General features: G+C 40.7%; 1 protein-coding gene across 1 annotated transcript; it reads left to right on the top strand.

Annotated features, from left to right (window-relative positions):
- The first annotated feature begins 81 nt into the window (after window positions 1-81).
- On the top strand, window positions 82-716 carry LOC136717390 (homeodomain-interacting protein kinase 2-like). The gene has a single exon (XM_066695007.1). It carries the CDS (start codon window positions 82-84, stop codon window positions 667-669), a length of 588 nt encoding a protein of 195 aa, XP_066551104.1. The 3' UTR covers window positions 670-716.
- Window positions 717-15,790: the final 15,074 nt, after the last annotated feature.

The following is a 15,790-nucleotide window of genomic DNA, read 5'->3' as shown; positions in this document are numbered from 1 at the left end:
GGGTAAAGGCTCAGATTAAGTCTTTTTTTGTACTGTACATTTCTAATTATTTTTTTATATCTTTCCTTAACATAGTAAAGAATGTCTGTGAAATCGCACAGCGGAGCCACTAGTGCCACAGATGAGGATAATGGCGAATACCAGCTGGTGGAGCATGAGATGCTCTGCTCCAGCAGAAACCTGTTTGAAGTCCTGGAGTTCCTGGGCCGAGGCGTCTTTGGTCAGGTGGTGAAGTGCAGGAATAACCGCACCAATGAGATTGTGGCCATCAAGATCCTGAAGAACAAACCCGTCGAAGGCAGCATCATGGCCAGGCTGAGTAGAGAGAGCCCTGACCAATACAAGCTTGTGCAGGCGTACGAGTGCTTCAAGTACAAGGACCACTTGTGCCTGGTGTTTGAGATGCTAAATCATAACCTGTACGACTTCATCAGCTTCCAGACCCTGCCCCTCAAGTACATCAGGCCCATCCTGCAGCAGGTCGCCACTGCCCTGAGAAAGCTGGAGAGTTTGGGGATGATCCACACCGACCTCAAGCCTGACAAAATAATGCTGGTGGATAATGCAGCCAGGCAGCCCCTCAGAGTCAAGGTGATCGACTTTGGCTTGGCTATCCAGGTCTCGGAGGCAGTGCGCTCTGCCTGCATGCAGGCCACATGTTACAGGTAAGGCCCCGCAGCTTTGTGTTTTTTAAATACTCCTGTGTGTTCAGTCTGTTGTGTTTACTTAATGCGTTTTGCACGGAACACATGAAGATGTACAGTGAGGGAAAAAAGTATTTGATCCCCTGCTGATTTTGTACGTTTGCCCACTGACAAAGAAATGATCAGTCTATAATTTTAATGGTAGGTGTATTTTAACAGTGAGAGACAGAATAACAACAAAAGAATCCAGAAAAACGCATTTCAAAAAAGTTATAAATTGATTTGCATGTTAACGAGGGAAATAAGTATTTGATCCCCTATCAATCAGCAAGATTTCTGGCTCCCAGGTGTCTTTTATACAGGTAACGAGCTGAGATTAGGAGCACTCTCTTAAAGGGAGTGCTCCTAATCTCAGCTCGTTACCTGTATAAAAGACACCTGTCCACAGAAGGAATCAAACAATCAGATTCCAAACTCTCCACCATGGCCAAGACCAAAAAGCTGTCCAAGAAAGCACATATACAGGCCTGTCTGAAGTTTGCCAACATCTGAATGATTCAGAGGAGAACTAGGTGAAAGTGTTGTGGTCAGATGAGACCAAAATCAAGCTCTTTGGCATCAACTCAACTCGCCGTGTTTGGAGGAGAAGGAATGAGCCCAAGAACACCATCCCCACCGTCAAACATGGAGGTGGAAACATTAGGCTTTGGGGGAGTTTTTCTGCTAAGGGGACAGGACAACTGCACCGCATCAAAGGGACGATGGACGGGGCCATGTACCATCAAATCTTGGGTGAGAACCTCCTTCCCTCAGCCAGGGCATTGAAAATGGGTCGTGGATGGGTATTCCAGCATGACAATGACCCAAAACACACAGCCAAGGCAACAAAGGAGTGGCTCAAGAAGAAGCACATTAAGGTCCTGGAGTGGCCTAGCCAGTCTCCAGACCTTAATCCCATAGAAAATGTGTGGAGGGAGCTGAAGGTTCGAGTTGCCAAACGTCAGCCTCGAAACCTTAATGACTTGGAGAGGATCTGCAAAGAGGAGTGGGACAAAATCCCTCCTGAGAGGTGTGCAAACCTGGTGGCCAACTACAAGAAACGTCTGACCTCTGTGATTGCCAACAAGGATTTGCCACCAAGTACTAAGTCAAAGGGGTCAAATACTTATTTCCCTCATTAACATGCAAATCAATGTATAACTTTTTTTAAATGCATTTTTCTGGATTTTTTGGTTGTTATTCTGTCTCTCACTGTTAAAATACACCTACCATTAAAATTATAGACTGATCATTTCTTTGTCAGTGGGCAAACATACAAAATCAGCAGGGGATCAAATACTTTTCCCCCCTACTGTATAGTTGTTAAGCTCAATATGGCCGATTGCTGTAAAATATGGGAGTGAACTTTATGTTCAAAGTAGACCAGGAGAAAAAAAGAGAATGTGGATGACAAAACCCAACTTTTCATCTTTCAAAATACAAAGTACTAAGTTTTCTTCACTAAAAGTAGTTATTAAAAGTGTCACATTGACAAATAATGAAAATGAGCAAACTATGCATTTAGAGATGAAACCTGTACTGACCTTAACTTCTGCAAACCCTCTAGCACCTTAAGGTGCAATAACTATAAATGTTCATACTTAACAGCTCATATTGAATACAATACAATTACTATAGAGAGGGGTGTTTCAAATGGAACCAGGGAAATATGCCAAGAACTAAAGCCAAAAAATACAAAGTGAGATCGAACATCAAATTCATATTATTCCTCATGTTTTCCTCACTGTGGGCTGTGGGTTTTGTTCAAGCAGGCCTTGGTTACAGAGTCACCCCATCTGAAATCACATTCTTTCTTGCCTCATCCACACTGACTCACTGCTTCATGTCCTGTCTCTGCAGGGCTCCAGAGATCATCCTTGGCCTGCCCTACATTCAAGCCATCGATAAATGACTGCTTTCTAACTCAATTTGTCAGGAAACCAACCAGGGAGAGTGCATGCATTGACTTGATATTTTCAAATGACCAAGATAGAGTCAGAGGGACACTAGTTAGAGAACCAATGGCAAATTGTGATCACAATCACATGGTTAGCTTTGAGGCATACTTTCAAAAACTAAGGACCAAGTCTAAAACAATGGACTACAATTTCAGAAAAGCAAACATTGAAGGTATGAGGTGGCACTTAGAAGAGGTAGACTGGAGCACACTGGATACAGATTCAGTTGAAAATGGATGGTTATATTTTAAGAATATACTACTTAAGGCTCAGGAGATATTTGTACCAAAACTTACCAAATTGAGGACCAAAAAACAGTGGCCAAAATGGTTTAATAGAGGTATGCAAAAAAATATCAAGAGGAAGAAAATGTTGTATAGCACATACAAAAGGGACGGAGACTAAACAAAATACACAGAATATGTTGAGCTGCAAAGAGATCTTAAGAAAGGGATCAGGAAAGCAAAGAGGGAAATAGAAAGAAACATAGCTCTTGGAGCTAAAACTAATGCAAAGAGCTTTTTTCAATACTACAACAGCAAGAGGACAATAAGGGAGGAAGTGAAACAGATAAAGGGCAAAAATTGAAGTATCTTGGAAATCAATCAAGATGTAGCAAATGTTCTAAATAAGTATTTCACAGAGCTTTTTACAAAAGAAAAGACAGATAACATGCCACAGGTTAACAATCAATCCAGTCAAATCCTAAGAGAGACCAGGATAAATGAGGAGGAGGTACTAAAGGGACTAGCAGAATTAAAAACAAACAAATCACCTGGGCCAGATGGTATATTTCCAACAGTACATAAAGAAATGAGGGAAATTATTTATAGGCCGTTAAGTCAAATATTCCAAATGACACTTAGAACAGGGGATGTGCCAACTGATTGGAAGACCGTAAATGTCATACCAATCCACAAGAAAGGGGAAGAAACTGATCCAGGAAATTACAGACCAATCAGTCTCACCTGCATCACTTGCAAATTTTTTTAGAAATTGATTAGACCGAAAATAGAGGAGCATCTTAATGAAAACCATATTCTTGGAGATAGTCAACATGGGTTTAGACGAGGCAGATCATGTCTTACTAATCTATTAGAATTTTTTGAACATACAACTGCAGCTGTAGATCACGTGAAAGCATATCTTGACAGCACTACATCTTGACAGCACTTGGCTTTCACCGTCCAGGATGTAGGACCTCACTTACTGTACTTGTGTAAATTGGAATTTGTAAAATGTATTATTTTGAATTGCTATGTTTTAGTTAAATTGAATTTTCGCACTTTGTTTGCACTTATGTTGTAAGTCGCCCTGGATAAGGGTGTCTGCCAAGAAATAATAATAATAATAATAATAATAATAATACTTAGATTTTCAAAAAGCTTTTGATTAGGTTCCACACCAAAGACTGATCCTCAAATTGGAAGCTGTAGGCATTCAGGGTAATGTAAGTAGATGGATTATGAACTGGTTAATGTATAGGAAACAGAGGGTGTCAATTAGAGGAGTTGCTTCTAACTGGAGTGAGTTTGTTAGTGAAGTTACACAGGGATCAGTACTAGGGCCTTTGCTTTTTCTAATCTATATTAATGATATGGACTTCAAAATCATGAAGGGCATCGACCACGTCAAACCAGAGCTTTTGTGATCACAAATGGAAATGGACACAAATGGAAATTGGGCTACAAGGCATTCAAAACGGAAAACGGGAGATGCTTCTTTACACAGAGAGTTGTCACAATCTGGAACAAACTCCCCAGCAATGTGATAGATGCTGAAAATTTGTGAACATTTAAAGATTGACTGGATAGGATCCTTGGATCACTTAGTTATTAATGGACACCAAACGAGCACGATGGGTCGAATGGCCTCCTCTCGTTTGTAAACTTTCTTATGTGGTCGCTGGGCTGCATCATTGCAGAGCTGTTTCTGGGGTGGCCTCTGTACCCCGGGGCTTCGGTGTACGATCAAGTAAGAGCAGGAAGCTGCCCTTCCTGTCTAATGTCTAACAGAACTTGCACCTGAGAGTATTGAGCAGTAAAGACAGAGTCCTCTTCTGATGTTCAAACAAAAGGCTTTCGATCATATTTTGTTATCATCCTGCAAAAACAGTAGGGATGATTTTTAAAAGCCTGATATATGCGTGTCCAAATAATTTAAATTTACGTTCTCTAGTATTTCAAGTATTTTTTTTTAAACCCTCCTTCAGGTCACTTAATAACCATGTTTAAAATGTGTCGTATATAACCAGTTTCTAAGAATAAAAAGGTATGGAGCTGCATATTAATTAATCCCATTCCTAGTTTCATGTTTCATTTGTTCCTAGCGCTGAAAAGTTCCTTGCCTATAGAACACTATTAAGAAAACCATTCTCCTGGTTCACAAATAAATGATTCCAGTTTATGAATTGATATGTCTGAGTGTATATATATATATGCTTATATTGCTCTGAGGAAGATAAGTCAAAACGCGTAAGCATTATGAGGTTCACTTTTTCTCTAATAAATAATTTTTGAAAAATCGGTGTGGACTGTTTTTAGACGGGAGCTGTTGTCCAGCCTTCCTTGACCAGATAATTGTTCTATATTAAATCCCTGGGATAAGGCACCCCACATTTAAGATTTATTAAAACTATTGTAGCACCAGCCATTTTTAAACTTACATATATATATATTTATATATACACATTTTTTTGTATGTGCTCAGCACAGGTGCAGATGGAAAGGATTGAACTTTTAACAGGTTTTAGATTTTCTAGCATTATTCAGTGGCTTTTGATTTATTTTCGTTTTTGTAGATCTGGTACATAGTTGAGATGCAGGGTTTTCCTGCGCAGAACCTGCCGAGTGCTGGGACGAAGACAGGAGAGTTCTTTAAGAGCGACTCGGCCAACTCCCTGCGGAGTATTAAGGTCAGACCTTAACACATTGAGGCTATAGCATTCAAAGACACACATTTGGTCTTGTTAAAAAATAAAATAAACTTAAAAAAAAAAGTGTATGTATATTAACACCTGTGTAAATCCACAGACACCAGAAGAGCATGAGGGAGAGATGGGGATCCAGTCAAAGGAGCAGCGGTTGTACATGTGCATGGCGCTGGTACGGAGCCCCTCAAACACTGGGTCATATTAACTGTTTGCACCTGGAGAAGTGCAGGCATCTCATTTTCACTAATCTTATGCATTCCTATGAATTCTTCGGCACATTTTGCAAAGGTCTAATAAAAACACTGAGGTGTAATGGTCTTCAGAAAGAGCAGGCATTACGAAGGAAACTTAACTCCCTTAATTTGACTCCACAGGTCCATATGCCAATGGATCTGGAAGGGAATGACTTGATGGCAGAATTGGCAGACCGGCTGCAGTTCATTGACCTGCTGAAGAGGATGCTGTCAATCGACCCAGGACAGAATTACCCCCGTCCAAGTCCAGAACCATCCCTTCATTTCTAGGACTTATCTATTTGAGTTCCTTCCCAGCACACAGTACATTTTAATAGGGGTGCGGATAAAAACAAAAGACAAAAACTGCCAACTTTGAAGAGCGTGCTTTTAAAAGCCACCTTGTGTTGTGTCTCCTGTAATAGGCAGGGAATAGCTGTGGAGCTGAATCTCCAGAGACACTGTGTTTTCACTTGATGAATATGTATCTTGGCAATGGGGTCTTTTGAGAAATAAGAATATCACTCCGTCAATACCAGGAAAGCTTCTGAATTGTAACTGTTGAAAAAATGACCGTACACTAATTTTAAAGCTAGTGCTCAGAACGTGGAGATACTTTTCTTAATGCATCTCTTCCTCTCGCCTAGTGTCATGTCTTGTGCCCAGTACATGGAGGTCTGCTATAGTCGAGTTGATACCAGCAAAGCCACCAGCACGACCTACAACAGCCAGGTCAACGCAGCCCCCAGCACGACCTACAACAGCCAGGTCAACGCAGCCCCCAGCACGACCTACAACAGCCAGGTCAACGCAGCCCCCAGCACGACCTACAACAGCCAGGTCAACGCAACCCCCAGCACAACCTAAAACAGCCAGGCCAACGATGCACCCAAGGTGAGTCCCAAGGGGGTCTGTCCTACAGGAATGGTAATGTAAATGTGAAAGACTGAGCCACGCACGTCTCCAGGAAGTCCATTTGAGTGATGAAGCTAATATTAAACTGGTTAATACAAGTGTTTATTTCACTCTTGATGTTTTAGTGTAACTGTTAAAAGCAGTTGCTGTTCACCCTGCAAGGAGGCCTGTAGTGTCCACTACAATTGAAACTGAGGCCTTTTTTCTCCCATTTGGAGCTGGGGGACCCAGATTTAGGGACCCAGCAATTTAATTCACACATAAATATCTATAAAGACATTTCATCCATCACATTCTATTAGGAAGGAAATATAGGTGCTGTTCATAATTTGTTTTTTAAATATTAAAAAGGGACATCAATCATATGTCCCAGGGTGATTTATAACCAATTTCAGCATTTTTCTGACTTTTCAAAATTTCAAAAATAATATTGTGCAAATTCTGAACTTTGTTTTCAAAACCTCTGAAAACAGTGAACAGTGATGATCCTCTACTGCCCCCCAGTTGGTTTTTGAACCTTTATGAGCATTTTCAATGATCCCTCTGGACTTGCATTGCCTTGCATTGGTGCATTCCAAGTCCTGAAGCCTGGTGAAAATGCCACTGAAATGTCCTGTAATGTCCTGTAATGGGACACAGCTAAACTGGCAATATTGTGGGACTGAGTAGAGTAAGGGTTTAAGGTTAAGTTTTTTTCCCAAAATCATGAAAATGAGAGAAGTGCATCAGGAGACAACTTCTCAAATTTTCACGCAATTTAGAATTCAGTTTTTTTTTTTTTTTTAAGGTATTTGGTAGCTTTATCCAATGACATGGAGGTGTATCCTGGTAGATACACCACAGTGTGACAAGGTCTGCTCTAGTACACTTTACACTTGATCCTATGTAGCATATCCAACAGTATTCATATCAATTGTGACCAAATCATTCTAGTCATTGCAGTGCAATTCCATAGAAAACAACCTACAATTCAATTTACAAAGCAGGCCACGAGAGTGTGCTTTTGAGATGCTGCTTCACCAAGGTGCAACTCTGCTCCTCCGCAGGACAGACTGTACCTCTGACCATGTCCCCCCCCTTACCTCATACTGGCTTCCTCCTCACACACACAAACACAGACCCCTGCTCTTCACACCAGAGACAATGATCATGGGGAACTGAAAAGCACTAGACCACTAGCGCATCCCGGCAGGTTTACCTCAGATGGAGCTATATTGAACCGCTTCCCTTCCTCAGACTATGCCATTCAGTAGAGCACCCGTGGGAGCTGCTCCTGGGCTATGACTGCTCTGTCGAGCCCAACTCCAGAGTCTGTCACTTTGTTTCTGTGATGTACAGCGGGGGGCGCAGCATTTTGTTGCCCTGCTGTTTACATACACTGTAGTGTCACACAGTAAGAGCGGTGCTGGCCTCACTCCTGGTTGTGCCAGTTGAATGAGAAGGGTCCTGCTGGTGGATTTGGCTGATGACGCAAACTTTGGTCTTGCTGTCTTGACTGTACATATGTGGTCAGTCCAGTAGAGCTCTGTTAACTCCGCTCCCAGCTGTGCTGGTTGAGCAGGAGGTTTCTGCTCCTGTGTGAAGCAGAGGGCTCAAGAGTAGGCCTCTTATTGCCCTGCGTTTTCAGACTGAAAACATTTTTTGAAGTTTTAAATTTTTCAGAACTTTTGATTGATCATCGTTGCACAGACCCAGGAGGGATGTTTTATCTAGCATCACTGTCAGAACACTTGAAAGTCACATCAGTCTCTCAGAAGTAGGGGTGTGTTTGTCAATTTTGGGGCACCAATCAAAGCTCAGTTCAGGGGCCCCTCCACCTCCCGGCATGACCAATTTTGCATCACCACACACACCAATGTCTGCCACAATCCTGTGTCATTAGGGTGGGTTAGAGTATCGACAGTGCACTCAAATTAAAATTAAAATGGGAGAGTGAGGGACATTTTCTTATCTTCTAGAATAGTCTTTCACTGACTGAAGCTGGCAGAGTTACGGTGGCTCAAATGTGTTATGAAGGTGAATGAAACTATTTTTTACTGTAAAACAATTCTTAAACGAAGCCTAAGGTATCCCGTCAATTTGCCACGCACTTTCCATCACGCGCTTTTAACCCCAAACAATAAGGTCACCGACAAAAGACTATCATCAACAAGTTTTCGTTTGGAAATCACTACTTAAACTGTGCTAAAAACAAATAGAGCTATAATAAATAATACGTAACCGATACAGTACGTATTCAATTCAGTAGCTACATAAATAAAACTGATTTTGACTTGTGTAAAATACCTGACTTTGCGAATAAAACTGTCAATTACAGAATGCCATCTTTTGTATTTTGTCATATTCTCCAACTTTCATGTGGAGGTTTTTAGTCTCAGAGAAATTCATTCATTCTTGTAAAGTGAGTGATCAGTGAAAGACAAAACATGGTTAATATGATCAGATCTTTTCAAGGAACAAACTAGATTGTGGTGAAGCTAGAAGGTCTCGCCTGGAGATTATCACAAGAGAAACAAGTACTTGATGAAATGGAGAAAAGGGCATTATTAGGAAGTCAATTAGTGAGTGGGCTTCGCCTTTAGTGCTTGTATAGAATAAATCTGGGGATCTACAGGTCTGTACTGCTTGTCATGAGTTGAACAGGTGCACTTTTAGTGATGCTTATCCATTACCTCATGAGTCTGATGCTCTAGTCTTAAAATATGTCCCAGGTGTCAAAAGTGTAATTCCAGATGGCCTAAGCAGGGTTCCCTTTTGTGGGAACTAAGGTCACTGATGGTCTTATCTGGGAGACACATCTGTCGCAGGTTGGAGAGGCAGAAGAGATCCACCACACAGATGTTCAGGACACCTTCCACCTGACTGTAAATTCTCAGTGTCTGGCTGTGCTCTCAGTAGTGAACAGGCAGCAGGCTGGTAACGTCTGATGTGGGTTCAGCTGTTCTTGATGCCACACCACATGGGAGGTCAAGGAGCCAGTTTAGCAAGAAACAGCCACTATATTGCTCTTCACTCTCAGCAGACCCTCCCAAATTACTCCCACAGCAACCTAAAAGAGAAGCAAGAAGATTATGTATAATATAGAATATTGTATACTTTTTCTTAAAATATTAGTAGTTGTACTAGATTGATTTAGGGGAGCAGGTGTCTGCTGAAAAACTATACTCTCAGCTCACAGCCAGGAGTACCAGGCGATGCTCTCTGCTCACAGCTGGGGGACCAGGTGTCTGGCCTACAACATTGTACAGGCTCTTATTTCTTGACATTCTCTAATTAAAATAGTCTGTTATAGAGTAGATATTGCCATCTGGTAGATATTGCCAGATGGATCTGGGTCTGACTTTTCAAAATTCCCCCATAGATAAAATTAAAAAAGAATATTGTGCAATTTAATTTTCAAAACCTCTGAAAAAGCAAGTTAATCCACAAACCAAGCATAGGGGCCCACTAATATGATGAACCGTCACTCAAACCTGCTGGACCAATGGAGACCCAGGATCCACGCCTCCCTGTAAATCCCACCCTCACGACAAAACCGCGCCAAAACTCTTAAACGAGAAAAAAAAGAAAAAAAAAAAAAAAAAATCGAAAGCAAAGAAACTGGCGGCGAAACAAAGATCGCAGCATCACAAGCAAAGACAGGGGCTGCAGGTGAGTTTTGCTCTCGATTTGACATTATTTGCTTTCAAGTTTTTTTTGTTTTTTTTTTGCTTTCAATGTAATTTTTTTTGTTTACAGTTCTATACATTTTGCTTTTTATTTTTTTTATTTTTGATCTCAATATCAATTTTTCAATTTTTTTTTTTTTTTTAATTCATTACTTATGGTGCCAATTTGAGCCCATACACATGAGTGCAATATGCATAGTGTAGCATTGTTGGACAGCCTTACTCACCTTGTCTTTATTGCAGCAAACAAGTGACATAAAACGAATTAGAAATGAGTGGATGGTTCGTGCAGCACACTTGAAAGAAAAAGTGTATTTCTCAAAATTACGTTATATGTAATGGAGGTTGATGAAAGAGTTAAATAGCTGATTGTTCAAAAGGTGTGATGGTTGTGGGGCATTGGTAAGAATGCACAATTCTCATTCATTCCAAACAGCTTCCCTTTATTGCATCTCTAGCACTGTATCCAAAACCGTGTCTTCAATAATTGTAATAGTAAGTTTGATGAATATGTATGTGTGGTTCTACAAAGAAATAACAATAACAAATCAGTCATATAATAATCAATATAACCAATAATCATGCAAAGAATAATAATACAAATACACACAGTTCTGACAGCATAGCACACTCAAATGACTTTACATGCAGCATGAATGCAAACCTATGGATCTATGCTATCTTACTACAGCTAGATGCTGAGAAATTACCTTAACCAAGGTTAAATCTTATAAACTTATAACCGTTATACATATCGATAATACACTGTCTTCAATTCAACAAACATGTAAACAATAGGTAACGGTAATAAATAATATATTATAAATCAACGCAGTTCGCATTACAACCGCATGGTGATGCGGTAGATAATTACTCCGCTGGCTAACAGATCAGCATCGCTATTCTCAATGTAGCAGCCATAACTTACCAAACAGAAACAAACGTGTCTACTTACATTTTGCTGCACGCACACAATCATATACGTAATAAACAATTACTCTGTTTTGTCGGTGATGAATGTCCCTTCTGCCAGCGTCGGGAAACCGTTTTTCATTGTTTTAGTGAGTGTGCACGTCTCACCCCTCTTTTCACTGTTTTAGCAAGTTTGTTTAAGGATTTTAACCTGGTTTTCAGTGCTTCCGTTTATATTTTTGGTACACTGCATATGAAGCGCACGAAACTAGTCAACTTCCTGCTTGGCCAAGTCAAAATGGCCATATATTTAAGCAGGAAAAACAAGATTGAGGGCAGGGCTAGTGATGTTATATGGTTGTTTTACTGCCAGGTGAAGTGCAGGATAACCTTGACATGTTTGAACTGCCTTGGTTTTGTAACAATGTACTGTGTTCTGTAGTTGATAGCAAACTTGTATTTAATTTGTAGAGATGTGGCGGTGACTTCATGGGTGGAATAAGCGGGAGAAAATTGAAAAAACAAGGGATCTTTTTTTTTTTTTTTTTAAACTGCTAATAAAGTGCAGTTCAAAGTCTCTCTCTCTCTTCCTTTATAACTCCAGCGACACTCATTACCAGTTGCAATACAGAGGGCAATACCAAAGATCTGACACGGCCACTAAAGTGAGAGATGTGGCCCCAGCTCGGAGGGGTCTTTACGACACCAGGAGTCAATCCTTTGGGATCACAGACTCAGCTCTGAATATATAGCTTTTGAGATGTGTTAGAGTGGCAGCCTCCAACTCACCCAGTGAACTGAAATGCTAGAGAATATAGTATACAATTATCTGTGCAGACTTTTATACTGATATTGTGAATATACAACAGACTTTGTTTATAAAAATATTTTCTCATATAAAAATGAGGGTGAACAGCAACTGCTTTTAACATTTCACTCTTTATGTTTTAGTGTAACTAAACACCTGTATTAACCAGTTTATTATTAGCTTCATCACTCAAATGGACATCCTGGAGGCACACATGGCTCAGTCTCTCACATTTACATTATCATTCCTGCAGGACAGACAATGGGGAAAACAAAGAAAGAAAAAAAAAAAAAAAAAAAACTTTGGGACTCACCTTGGGTGCAGCGTTGACCTGGCTGTTGTAGGTCGTGCTGGGGGCTTTGGTATCGACCCAACTATAGCAGACCTCCATGTCCTGGGCACAAGACATGACACTAGGAGAGAGGAAGAGATGCATTAAGATAAGTATCTCCATGTTCTGAGCACAAGCTTTAAAATTAGTGGACGGTCTTTTTCCAACAGTTACAATTCTGAAGCTTTCCTGGTATTGACGGATTGATATTCTTATTTCTCTTTCCCCACAAAAGACCCCATTGCCAAGATATATATTCATCAAGTGAAAACACAGTGTCTCTGGAGATTCAGCTCCACAGCTATTCCCTGCCTATTACAGAAGACACAGCACAAGGTGACTTTTAAAAGAGCGCTCTTGAATGTTCACAGTTTCTGTCTGTTGTTTTTATCCACACCCCTATTAAAACATACTGTGTGCTGGGGAGGAACTCAAATAGATGAGTTACAGTGACGAAGGGATGGTTCTGGACTTGGACGGAGGTAATTCTGTCATCTGGGTCCATCGACAGCATCCTCTTCAGCAGATCGATGAACTGCTGCCGGTCTACCAATTCTGCCATCAAGTCATTCCCATCCAGATCCATTGGCATATGGACCTGTGGAGTCAAACTAGGGGAGTTAAGCTTTCTTTGTAAAGCCTGCTCTTTCTGAAGACAATTACACCTCAATACGAGTGCAGTAGACAGTGTTCAATAAAAAACATTTCAATATCTGTGACTCAGTCGGTGTATCAATTGTATCAATACAGCTGGAGGTTTATGAGACCTTTGCAAAAACTCTCCTGTCTTCGTCCTGGCACTCAGCAGGTTCTCCGCAGGCAAACCCTGCATGTTAACAATGTATCAGATCTACAAAAACAAAAATAAATCAAAAGCCACTGAGAGTAATGCTGAAAGATCAAAAAACTTTCAATCCTTTCCATCTTCACCTGTGCTGAGCACATACAAAAAAAAATATGTATATATAAATATATATATATGCACAAAGACATATCAATTCATAAACTGGAATCATTTATTTGTGAACCAGGAGAAAGTGTTGTATAGGCAAGGAACTTTTCAGCACTAGGAACAAACCATCTGTTTTTGGAGGGGTCTCATGTGATGAAATTCAGATGTAACAGTCGCGATACATGAAACTAAGAATGGGATTAATTAATATGCAGCTCCTTGCCTTTTTATTCTTAAAAACTGGTTATATACGACACATTTCATACACATGGTTATTAAGTGACCTGAAGGAGGGTTTAAAAAATACTTGAAATACTAGAGAATGTAAATTAAATTTGGACACACATATCAGGCTTTTAAAAATCATGCCTACTGTTTTTGCAGGAAGAGAACAAAATATGATCAAAAGCCTTTAGTTTGAACATCAGAAGAGAGACAAGGACTTTGTCTTTACTGCTCAATACTCTTTCAGGTGCAAGTTCTGTTAGACATTAGACAGGAAAGGCAGCTTCCAGCTCTTACTTGATCGTACACCGAAGCCCCGGGGTACAGAGGCCACCCCAGAAACAGCTCTGCAATGATGCAGCCCAGCGACCACATATCAATGGCTTGATTGTAGGGCAGGCCAAGGATGATCTCTGGAGCCCTGCAGAGACAGGACATATAGAAGCAGTGGGTCAGTGTGGACGAGGCAAGAAAGAATGTGATTTCAGACAGGGTGACTCTGTAACCAAGGCCTGCTTTAACAAAACCCACAGCGTGGAAAACATGAGGAATAATATGAATTTGATGTTCGATCTCACATTGTATTATTTGGCTTTAGTTCTTGGCATATTTCCCTGGTTTCATTTGAAACACCCCTCTCTATAGTACTTGTATTGTATTTTGACAAAATATGAGCTGTTTAGTATGAACATTTATAGTTATTGCACCTTAAGTTGCTACAGGGTTTGCAGAAGTTAAGGTCAGTACAGGTTTCATCTCCCAGAATGCATAGTTTGACACTTAATCACTACTTTTAGCGAAGAAAACGTAGTACTTTCTATTTTGAAAATGCATGTTTTGTCATCCACATTCTTATTCCCACCCGCCCCACCCCGGTTAAGTAAACACAACAGACTGAACACACAGGAGTATTTAAAAAACACAAAGCTGCGGGGCCTTACCTGTAACGTGGCCTGCATGCAGGCAGAGCGCACTGCCTCCGAGACCTGGATAGCCAAGCCAAAGTCGATCACCTTGACTCTGAGGGGCTGCCTGGCTGCATTATCCACCAGCATTATGTTGTCAGGCTTGAGGTCGGTGTTTGCGCTTTGGTCTGTCCACTTTGAGAGATGATGGAGAAGAAGAGGGAGGGTGAAGCCGAGCAGGATACGTAATCGCTCCGTCTGTCGCGCATTGTGATTGGGTTCACACACTTTCAACACAGAAGACAAACCAATGGGCCGCTGTGCCTACATGATGGACCAGCCCAAAACAAATCAAAATTGTATCGGCCCAAAGTGCGTCGGCCCACCCGGAAAATGCCCGGGATGCCCTATTACCAATCCAGCCCTGCCTGTGATGTAGTAGATTTCTGACCAATGACTGAGGGGCCGGGGTGGGGGCAGGTGATTGCAATTAGGTTGATTGAAACCAGAGGCACGCTATTATTTATGTTAAGTAAAATAAAATTAACCTTTTAATCCCCCCCTAATTTTACCATTGGTTTGTCCCAGTGTTTTACCTGCATGCACACAGGAATATTACTCTATAGATTAAGGATGATTCAATTTATTCAACTGAAAATAATTTCATCCCTTAAACTAAGTTTGACGGAACACACAATCATTTCAATTTAACCCTGTTACATTAATCTAAAATGGCTGTTGAAGGGGAATGGCAGAAGTTGCCTTCAAATTTGTGTCTCTTTCAGAGAGAAACTGTCATTTTCTTATCCCACTGTTCAAATTGAGCATGATGACAAGTTGAGATGGGTTCAGTTTTAGGACAGCATATCCAGAGTTTGAAGCGTGTTTAGCCCAATACACTCCCCAATGTCATCAAATTCTTGCAAAGCTTATGGGTCCTTGAGTGATTGCTATCAGCTCACAAGGTTTAAAGATGTCCTTGCACAATGGCATTGCTCTGGGATCTGCAAGTCTCAGCTAATGATGCTGGCAGTGTAAAACAGAGAGTTCATAAAAAAAAAAAAAAAAAAAAAAAACATTTACTAGGCTTGCCCGATACACAGTAAATGACCGGTGAAGTTTTGCACCTGTAGGTTTGCCAAGACTTTAATCCAGATAGGCACATATTAGCATACAATTGTCAATTAATCTCTGTTTAATGTATCATCTCATTAGCCATGAATGTGTTAGATAATAAGTGTTGCCTTAATTATTCCATGCAATCAAAC

The sequence above is a fragment of the Amia ocellicauda genome, chromosome 21, assembly GCF_036373705.1.
Source record: "Amia ocellicauda isolate fAmiCal2 chromosome 21, fAmiCal2.hap1, whole genome shotgun sequence".
Classification (NCBI taxonomy): domain Eukaryota; kingdom Metazoa; phylum Chordata; class Actinopteri; order Amiiformes; family Amiidae; genus Amia; species Amia ocellicauda.
The sequence above is the reverse complement of the archived record's forward strand: the minus strand, read 5'-3'. Positions and strand labels throughout refer to the sequence as shown.